The sequence below is a fragment of the Echinococcus granulosus genome (assembly GCF_000524195.1).
Source record: "Echinococcus granulosus chromosome Unknown EG_S00044, whole genome shotgun sequence".
Classification (NCBI taxonomy): domain Eukaryota; kingdom Metazoa; phylum Platyhelminthes; class Cestoda; order Cyclophyllidea; family Taeniidae; genus Echinococcus; species Echinococcus granulosus.
The window spans coordinates 566,136-577,071 of record NW_020170424.1 but is presented as its reverse complement, the minus strand read 5'-3'; the positions used below and the strand labels follow the sequence as shown (position 1 = coordinate 577,071).

The 10,936-nt window shown below is 40.6% G+C and overlaps 1 protein-coding gene across 1 annotated transcript in view; it reads right to left on the bottom strand. All coding sequences in view use genetic code 11, as the record gives it.

Annotated features, from left to right (window-relative positions):
• EGR_05712 (cAMP-specific 3',5'-cyclic phosphodiesterase) overlaps positions 1-10,936 on the bottom strand; it is a gene marked incomplete at both ends in the record, with an annotated part of 31,014 nt that overhangs the window by 8,930 nt on the left and 11,148 nt on the right. The window contains 5 exons of the mRNA XM_024494961.1: positions 402-566; positions 3,513-3,611; positions 5,286-5,436; positions 9,824-9,864; positions 10,272-10,493. Of these exons, the coding sequence (XP_024350657.1) occupies positions 402-566; positions 3,513-3,611; positions 5,286-5,436; positions 9,824-9,864; positions 10,272-10,493 (678 nt within the window). The remainder of the gene's footprint in view (positions 1-401; positions 567-3,512; positions 3,612-5,285; positions 5,437-9,823; positions 9,865-10,271; positions 10,494-10,936) is intronic.

Here is a 10,936-nt window from a genome sequence, read left to right as displayed (position 1 = left end):
CCCTGGAGACCTGATTGCCGAATAAGCTTTGGTGAACTTGCAAGAGGGACGAGTCCTTTTGTGGGAACGGCGAACATGATAGTTTACTAAAATTTGGTATTTCAACTAGTGGTGTGTACTGGCTACTAAGAAAAGCACACTATCCCAGAATGGTCCTCCCGTTCTGACAAAGTTTTCCATGTATTCGTTGTTAAAAGTCGTGATAAGCGCATAAATTCAATGGGAGGCAATATTAAAAGACTGATCCACTTTTCACACTCTCAAATTTGCTCATTCCTTTTCGTGGACATGGAAGTCCAATCCAATTTTAGCCCTTTACAACCTTATCCAAAGAAATTTAACTCACTCTGCCTAATCCTCTTATTAGTCAAAAAATAGCGACTAATTGAAAAAAGTCTTACGTTAAGAGCGGGAGCCTGCAGAAGCACATGGACGGATTGAACGACATCGGCAGCGTGAATTTTGTTGTGATAGGGGGTGTAGGCGTTGTAATGCGACTCCACTGATCGTAGATATCGCAGGAGGTTCCAGTGGGGAATTTTGAATTTATTTATTAACCCGCGTCGCTGGAAGGAGTAAGAAAATAAACAAAATGGCATCAGTAGCCACACATTCAATCCATTATTTCCTCACATATGATTGTAATATCCTGAATATTTCGGACCGGCTTCGAGATCTACAAGTGGGATCTAGTATTCCCTTAGTTTTGAAATTCATCAATCAGTCGCATTTCTTACAGGGAGCAGTACACCTTCACTTCAACCGAATGACTTGTGGAATTTCGGATTGATGAGATTAATTTATGACCAGCTTGAAATTTTCATTTTTTAACTCTAAATGAATACGCGGGAAAAAGTCCTCAGAAATCCTTGCTGAGGTCCATGATGTTTGGAGGTAGTTTTGTTCATTGTAGACACAGTTAACTGCTTTCCTAATCCAGAGACCTCAAAGAGGAGAATGAGGCAAAATTTGGCTGAACTTTCTGGCCGTATCCTTAATTCGCCCTTCTTCATCTCCCTACGCTAAACAAATATTTTTTTGGGACAATACTTGACAGTTCTTTTAGAAATTTGTCTGATGAATTAAGCATGGATTTTGTCGATTAGAAGTATTCTAAACCCAACCCCTCCTTCTCCTCCCTCTCAACAAAGGGTAATGACGTAGTGGAGGAATTCTTCGCCAGGATCTTTGAGGTGACGAAATAATCTAGTCCATTATTGACTAGATTACGTTCTGCCTTAATCCTGCAACTTCAAAGAAGTGAAACTATAACAAGACAGCAGTCGTTAATCCTACCACCCTAAATAAAGACCGTCCTTGGATAATCGTAAGTGGATATTAATAAAGTCTATAAAGGAATTTCAACCCGTTCGGCACTCATCCATGAAAGTGGGGGATTCTGGAGCATTTGCAGCTGTTTGAAGGCCACCATTTCCGGTTATTCAGTAGTCCGAGTGAGGAAAATTTCGTTTCTCTTTTCTTTCCTACTCTCATTTTCGGCAAATCTTGCTTTACTATGTGGGAGGGATAGCTCAAGAGTGTCGCTTTTCACTACCTTACCATCGAAGCAAACAGCGTTTCCTTATCTCCCATCCTCTCCAATAAAGCGTGACTTAGTTCCATTTGACAGAAGCAGAAGTGTTTGCTTTGGTACAACTAGAAGTAGTTTGAAGGTTGGGTGTTGCATTTGTGAGAGGAGAGGTGGGAGAGGGAGAGAAAGACAGTTGTATTTTCATCCTTCATGTCAAACATGCACAAGCCGCTGTCAAGCGATGTGCTAATCAGACGTCTCTGACGAACAGGTGATAAAGATTTATACCCTCTTCCGTTCCTCATTCCTACTTTCCTCTCTTCATTCCGGGGACAATTTTGGCTGAGAAATTAAGCAGTACCACAATAGTTGTGATACATCTTGTAGTTCAACGGCCCCTCAAGCCATTATCCTGACTTTTAGTCATCGAGTTTGACAGGTAGCGGCAATCCAAGGAAGCATCTGCAGGAGGAAGCTCTTTGTGGTTTTTAAGGAGGTCAGGGATTAAGTTCTTTATCTTGGAATGAAATGAAGAGAAATTCAGCATCTTAAATGACTCAAAAGAGGGAAGATGCTACGCGAGACACCACATCTTTTACACCCTTATTTCGACTCTTAAAATCGAAAGTATTTGATCTTATCCGAGTCCTTGGATTAAACATCTACTTTCCTTAGCTGGCGCTAGACTTGAGAGTAAAGGTACATTACAAGCTTCACAACGAATGCCAAATTTTGAAAATGAACAACCATAAACCCACTTTTACGGTAAAGACAAAGATTTAATCAAAGGAATTTAAGCACGCGCACACGAATACACTTATTTCCGCCACAATCATTCAGGTCTTCAAAATTTGTTCATTCCACGGATCTCATCATACCAACCAAACAGTTAGTTGCATAAACAATGCAAATCCAGCCATGAATAAAAAAGCGCCCATTTAGAGTAAATTACATATTGAGGGGGATGGGTTGGGCCTCTCATGTCCGAGCTTCCAAATGAGTTGTAAGAACGCGATCTGAGGCGAATTGTGCGGTATCAGTAATTCGGACCAACTTAGTCGATTGGTTGACTGGCGGATCAATTGTCTGATTGGACGATTGTGTTGACAGCATTTTTCGGCTCTTTTCCTTACTAAATAGTCATGCAGAACATGATTTCCTTTGTAGATACGCCGTGCCGCACCGAACTTTCATTCTGGCAGTCAGATTTGCCTCGGAAAGTGAGCTCCGTGATAGGTCTAATGCGGTTTATGAGTTCAAAACACCAAAACTGGAAGGAAGTGGATGCATCTATCTGTCCAACTATCACTCTGTCTATCATTTATCCACCTACTGGTCTATCCATCTACCCGTTTTACGAGCTACCCGTCTAGCCGTCCATCCATTCGGTTACAATCCGGTAAAACTACATTAAACCACAAGTACATCAGATCTGGAAGCCAGGGGTCTGCATAAAAATTTTCATTTCATCAAAAGAATATAAACAGCTTAAATCCCGCTTCGAAATTTCTTTACTATCGGTGAAATTACTACTAAGCGTATTCTTTCCTTTATTTCTCAATTACACTAGCTTTTTCTTAGTTGTGAATTAACCAAAGGGATTGTTAAAAACATCAATCGCACAAAATTCTAACAATTTCTATTTCAGTGCATAATTTATAGTTAAAGCAGACATTAAAGGTGACCTTCATTCAACCAATCAAGAGCTTGGCACCTACAAAAATCTTTCCTGATTTGCACCTCCGACTTTTGCAGCCCTATTCTATCCATTTGTGTTTCGTGCCTTCTTTCAACTGGATGTCAAATCTGTTTCCCCCTTAATACTCCTCACTACCAAATAATACCTACTTCTGGTCGTTTGTAGTGTTAAATTTACCATATCATTAGGAAAGTGAATCAAATAAGGGACATAGTAAGGTCAAGAAAAGCCTAGCCAATGGAGTTTACCAACCTAGAGGAGGAACCAATAGCGTACACTCACCTTGAGGATTGTGTAAGTGACGCAGGTTAGGGGATTAGGGGTACACTCGGCCAGTTTAAAGATATCCATGCCCCACTGATCGAGACTACCTTCCAGGAGCTGTAAAATAGACAAATTAACAGGATAGATTTAGAGGAAAACCTTTCAAGTAACTTAATTGAGATGGCATACGTGATTTTTGCTAACCAAGATTCGCAAAGAAGTGTTTGAGTATCATTGCCAATGTGGCACGCTAAAACCCTTTGTTCAAAGAGTTCGTAGCAAATTTTAAAGTAAAAATTTAATCGACGCCTTTTGCTTTAATTTAATTGTCATTCCAAATGAACGCAAAGCTGAAAGTGCTTCAGGCAATCTTAAAACCACCGGAGCTAATACTTCCCGCGCATTTTCGGTTGGGTTTCGCAAATGATTCGCATAATCATGGATCCTAAATTCGGTTTGTTCATATTTAAAAGGATAAAGGAAGACCACTTTAGTACTGGTTCGCTCTAAATGGACCAAATTGGTGTTTGTTGAATCGCCTACTGTACTGACCTTATAATTATGCAAATGTCCATTTACCTCTTAGTCTGCGTAAATAAAAGCAACGATTTATGGCTGAAAAACAGGAAGTCGCGTCTCCTACTGGCATACGGAGCATACTAGATTTAAAAAGTCGCCCATCTTTCAGTATTATCTTCCGAATAGATTGCCCTCAAGACAATTCAACGTGAAGAAAAAGCACCATCAAGGCCTGCGGCACGCAGTACCACGAATAGCTAATATTCATTCGATTTTAAACATCATTATCAATCCCGTCTTGAGGATGGTTGTAATTCACACAAGACCTCGATACAGTCGGAGCGGAAGAGCTCAAAAGAAGAAGGGTGCCCATCCATTGATTTGGCATTGAGTCTACAACCAATTATGCGGACTCTTCAGGCCACATAGATTGAACTTCCTTCTCAGCGGCCGGGAGGCCAGGCCTATAGCCTGCTAGGCCCTCTCTATACATAAAGCACCTAATTTCCTTCACACTGGAATGATCTATTGCGACTTCATGGAGGGCTAGTTGTAGGACAATAAAATTGAAAAAAAAAACAATTTGTCCAAATAACTTTGCAAGTTTTATATGTCACTTTGAAAAATTGGGCAAGTTAAATTTTTCCGGACTCAGCGCTCCAATTTATAGCAAATAAGTTGTGAATTGCACCTCAAAGGCAGTAGAACAATTTCGAATTACGCTCCTTCATTATGCAAAAATTTGGGATTCGAAGTTCACACAGCACTACTTCAAAAGCAGTGACTACAAAGTTGACGTCAGCAGGCACCCTGAGAAATTTGTAATTCCCGTTTCACCCGTTTGCACCAAAAACAAAAGTGCAGGTTTATTTTTGGAGTTCAAATAAAACCCAAGACCCACAACACTCCAAATTCAACCGGTATAAAACGCTAGTCACTACCGTTGGCCTTTTAAGTCAGAACTTAGGATAATTTTAAGCCCAACTACTCTTCTTCCGCTTTTTGTTTTCCAAAAATTAATGAAAACGACTAACTTTTGAATTGAACCACTACAAAAAATATGAGCTAGTAAACGCTGCCATTTTCAACTCTGAGCTCAAATTTTTTCGGTCAATTCTATCGATACGCCTAATTTTGAATTTCCAAGAGCTAAAACAAATACAAAGGCAGTTCTGAATCCAGGCAAGCATTGCAGGTGATGAAAACGGTATCTGCAGAAGGAACAGTCGCAGTAGAGTAGTTGTGACAACCGTAAAAGCGCATTGCTCATACAAAGTACACCTTCTCCCCTTCCTCCTCTATCTCTTCCTCCTCCTTCTCTTCCCCTTCCGGCATACTCTCCCTTTTCTCTCCACCTAATGCAGAGCAGCGGGCTAGTGATGGCGCAAATAGGGCCGTACCGAAAAGTACACCGCCGTTTGCGCTGCGAGGTCATCGCATCAACAGCTCAGTTCGTTTAGGACTGTTGCAAAGCTTTCAGGCATGGAGGCATGCAAACTTCCATCCCCATCACAGTGGTAGATAAAATTAACTATTGGACAAGGGCTGACACCTTTTTTGGGGCATCATGTACGATCAAACTTCTAGTCGCCTAGTTGACAGCTGTCAACCAGGCCCAGGGTAGGAAGGTGAAGTAAATCAAATAATTTTGGGTAGTACAATTATGGTACTTTGTTGAGAAGAAATAGTGGATAAAGAGGCCAGATTTTGCATGGCAAAGAAAACGCTAGACGGGAATAACAGGAACGAAAAAAAAGCACATCTTCAATTTTAACTGGCTGGCCAACCAATTAATGGAAAATAAGTACGTAATTTCACTCTCAGATAAAAGGATTGCCGATTTGTAAAGTTGTTTGGACTTCTCAAAGAGAAAATAGAGTTACGTAGCTTAAAAATGCACTGAACTCCTTTTAATATATGTAAACAATGTCAGACTGGGACTTGTAAAACTGGTCATTCACTTCGAGGGTTTTTTATGGAATGGATAGATAAAGGTGATGTAAATTAAAAGGTTAAACATGGAAAAAGGGAAAATACTAGTGACTAAACATTTTTCAAATTCTAAAAAAGGTTTCATTTTAAATCTATCGCCAAAAATTGTCAGAAATGGTAATATGGCTTGTGAACCAGTAGGAGATTTGTGCGATCGCTACTAGGATAGGATGACAAATTCAACCACTACAGCTCAGCTATTTCACCACCCTCCTTAGGGTCTCGCTGCTTCAAAACTGAAAAATAATGTATTATTTATCGTTCGCTGATCAAACGATCTGCTTGCAACGGACGATTTGATGCATCCAGTTGTAACAAAGCGATTAGGATCGCGTGTCACATATATGTGACGCTGGAAGTGAACGTGTTAGGAGGGCTTTAGCAACTTCTATAAAATCTAAATACCCTATCTGAAGGAAAGAAACGCTTACTTTAAACTTTGTTCCCGAAATATTCCGCCTCAAAACATGAGACGAGGTGGCATGGTCGTCCGGTTATTCACCTGTTGCTTTTCACTTTTCTTCCCTCTTTTTGTTTATTTCACCCTCTTAACCACAGCCCAACATGCAGTGGTAAGTATTTGATTCAAATGTCGCATAGCTTGACGTTGTTCATTGAAATCTCCACTCTGTTTCATCCACTCCAGAAAATTTCGCCTATTTTTAAAAGTATTTTCTTCTTTATTTTTGAACTGCCGCCAACCTCTGTTTGTAAATAAGAGGCGAAGTCCTCATATTTACAAAGCAAAGGTTATCCCATCTGGCAATCTGGTCTTCATCTGGCAGAGCTAATTCCACTTTCACGAGCCAATCCCGTGATTCAAAGACTACCAATGACAAGTTTGTCAACTCATTTAAAGAGCGTTAAGTAAACTGAATATCGTGTTTACTCTTCGTGAAATTGGACTAGTCTTTGTGAAAAGTAAAACAAGCCCTTCACATTAACCCCATGATAAAATTGTGCTGTCTTAAGTGGTTTAACAAATAAATTATTTAATTTAAAAACGGACAGATACTACTTAATGATCCGGTTCTATTTCGTTTGGAAATAATTCAGTCATGTTGACACCTTGAATGACTAATTTCGGCTCATTGTTGATCCTTCAGTATTTATAAACAGAAGCTCAAAGAAAGATCAATCACCGCAGCCCTAGAGCTTCATTCATCTAACAATGATACTAATAGCTCTTTCTTTCCGTTCCAACTAGTTTCCTTATAATTAGATGTACCAACCTTGCGCGAGGTGACAAAGTTGGACGCTCACTTGTGTGTCGTTGGCAGTGGGAGTGTTTTCGGATCCATAAGTTGGTATCAAATTGATTAGAAAAGTCACTGGAACCCCAAAGCCAACAATGTCTACTTAGTGATTTACATCCCGACTGAGAGAACTCATTGCAACCTGCCTGCAATAGCCAAATTAGAGGAAAAAGAAAACGAAACTGCATGGTAAAAAGCATGAAATAGTTGCCACGAGCAACCAGAGGCTGAATATCATGTTTCTTGTGTGATGTGAGAATTGGCTTTTATCGCGATTTCACCCTCCTCTCTACTGCTATTAATATAAAAGGCTTTTCTTTGATTTATTCTTCGCCTAATCAGATTTGGCATAGCAATGTTTTTCGCCAGGATTCTTGGAAGACATCAACCCCAATTGAAACTCGTGTCAACGCTGACTCATTGGCATTTACTTATGCGCTGACTTGGTGATTCAAGTTCCGCTGGACACGATCCCTTCTAGCAGTGAGCAAGCAGTTTGAAGAACTGGTGAAGAAGAGTTTTAACAACAATGCCGCTTAAAGTAGTCATAGGAGAGGAATTATTAGTCTTTGAGGCGGTAAAATGCTTTATGAATTGTGAAGAAAGCCTTTCAACGGTTAACAAAATGACAAAGTCGTGTCGTTGACACCGCTGTGAGACCATGTTTCATTTTGGAACGACTTAACAGCATCATTACCAATTCCGATTTAACAATAAACATGTCTTTAGGGATAAAATTTTTGAGGCTGTCAGCGAGACATTTCTTCCCTGTATTCTTCCTTGAAGCTGTCACTTAATTACGATTCAGTTTCAATGACTACATGGAGGACTAACTGATGCCACCAAGTAGGCAGCACATTGTCCTGCTGGAATTACACAGTAATAACAACTAAAGTGCCATCATGAATCTATTTTTTCTGAAGAAGTTCCAAGTTTACATTTCAGTGGGTTTCAAATGTGTTTGAGTTAGAGACAAATACACCAAAAACTACGTAAAAGAAAGGCACATCCCGTAGATATCCGAATCTGAAATGTCCAAAAACTGAAGGATCTTAAAAACTGCCAAATTGAAGACCTTAATTTGAAACATGGTAGATAACAGACTAAAGTACAAAGGGAAGGTAATACGCTTGAGTAGTAGGACAAACCAGACCTAGTACTTCGTAAATGCTCCCGCAATAGGTTTCGTGCGCCAAATGCGTTTAACCACCAGCCGAAGCCAATCCCCTTAACAAAAGGCGCGATTTGGGAAATCCCATTAAAATTCATGCGAGATGTACTGACCCAAGTGCCAAGGCTTCCTTACATTATTCCCATTCCCCACTGACGTCGTTGTTGCAACGGCTAGGCTGAAGGTGTGTAACAAAACGAGGAGCGCTGAGGACGACGGCGGGAACGAATCAATTGTTATATGCCAATGTAACATTTATTTTAATCGCCCTCGGCTATCAAGCAGATTCCAATCATGTTGATTACCTTCCAGACCTTTTGACGCTAATAATAAACTTTGCTTCTAGATTCGTACACCTCATTATGTATTCAGAAGTGCCTCACCCCAAAAAACAATGGTGAGTGCGCTGGAGTAAATACACAAGGAGGGGGTTCAATGATCGCAGAATTCCTCGTTGCCCTCTTTACATTTCTTCCCAAAAGGTGGAGGGAGGGGAGGGGCGGAGATTTAAAAAATCAATTTCAATTATTAGAAGCATTATTTTTGTCATCAGACGAACACTTGTGCCAAGAGTTCCGTTAATATTGGGCCAACTGACACAAATATATGCAAAGGTTTTTTGACAACCTTCATGCGCATACACACACCCTAACGAGATGTTCTTTAGTTCCACGTCATGTGATTCGAGTACGCCAACCGTGGGAGGAAAAAACAGGTCTACTTTTATAACCTGTTAGATGTGAAACACCATACTCGTGGTCGGAGGTGGGGGCGTGACAGTATTGCGGAATTCCAAGCTCGATTTCAAGTGTGGATCTCCTTCAAATTTCCCTATTCTGTATTTGGATCTATTTGGGTGTTGAGGAGATCAAAATCTCTAATTGAAAAAGTTGATGATAAAAAAGTGGTCGTCTTTATCTGCTTCAGTGTTTAACCGCTAGGAGGTGGCAAGAAAATACCCGGGTAAGTATGGGTAAACTGTCAAAGTGGAGGAGGAGACACTGTAACTAACGTTAGGCCGTAAAAAAGTGAGCAGTATGCTATGAGGTATGCAGCTGGGATATTCGAAATGGATCTTTACGTTGAACGTTCAGCGTCTTGGAAATAAAACATTCGATCCCCTCGAACCAGTGGATGCACAGTCAGAGATATTACCCTTGGTCTCTTTACTTTCACCTTTCAGTTTTCCTTTATCCAGATTTCTATGCACCTCTCTTAAGGCAGTCTTCCTAAATCCATGGATGGGCTTATATGAGGCCAAGAAAACAATGTGACATCAACTAGAACCACTAAGCAACGGGATATTTTTCGAGGCAAGGTTGTGGCTAGTTCATAAACAACAAGTTGGTAGATAGAGAGAAAGTTGGTTCTTTCTGATACTTGGCCCGTACCTTAGGATGAAGTCACACTTCACGTGGGAGACAGACCTGATCTGAGGTCAAGGCAATAGATCGTGATAACCAGCTGAAAATGGCTAATGTGGAAAAGGGGGTTTCAAAACCAAAGATGTCACGCGCAAAAAACTACATTTTGGTTTTACAAAACCTCAAAATCGGATTCAAGTTGACAATCGTAAATGCATGCATCTAACCGAATCTGACATGCCCCAGTAAGACAATGGCATTAGGAATTCCACATCAATATGAGATTGGGGGAAAGGAGACTGAAGACACTCCAAAAATGGACCAACATGTCTCAGATGTTTCTTACAAATACGACCGAGCAAACCAAATAGCAGATATGGGATCGTAAAAACAAAGGTATGAGACGCATTAGAAGAGGTATAGTCAGAATATGAAAAGACGACTTCCAAAAATGAGAGTAAATCAAGCACCTCACCTCGGTAATTTCCTCTGAATGCTCAGAAATGACGCCGTAGGGAGGTGGGGGCTCTGGCAGATCCTCAAATTGAGCCACCTTCTTAGGATCCACACCAAGTCCTGTCACGCCGCCATTGACACCCAATATACTCGGCACGAAAGGGGAGGAGACGGAGGCAGCAGAGGATCGATGTGAGTCGGTCAGTCGACCAGGACCGAGCAAAACCTCACTGGGACGCTTCTGTTGGTAATGGAGCGGTAGAAGTAAAAAGGATGAATTTAGTGGAAGCATCGAGATCAGATACGATTTGAATAGGGGCTAGTTTAAGGTATTTTATTATCACTGGATTAAAAAGTCTACTTGCCCTACCATAGTCCAGTTGCGGCGACACATTTCTGTATCATCAAAGCCGTGTTAAATTATAGACAACAGTGAAGATGAATTTTAAAACCATTGGCTCAGCATCATCCCAATTTAATGCAACCAAACTGTATGAGAACTGAAGAATTTCGATAGATGTGTACGTGAATAAGATCCACCAATATCAATGCCCTTTTCCAAGTGGCAGTTAGGATAAAATTGGATTTTTGATTGTCCGAGTCTGTAGGATAAAGGTAGCTACTATGGCAGCACCAAAGTTTCGACTGTTTCCTACTAGTGGTAGCGGACACACATGTCTCGGG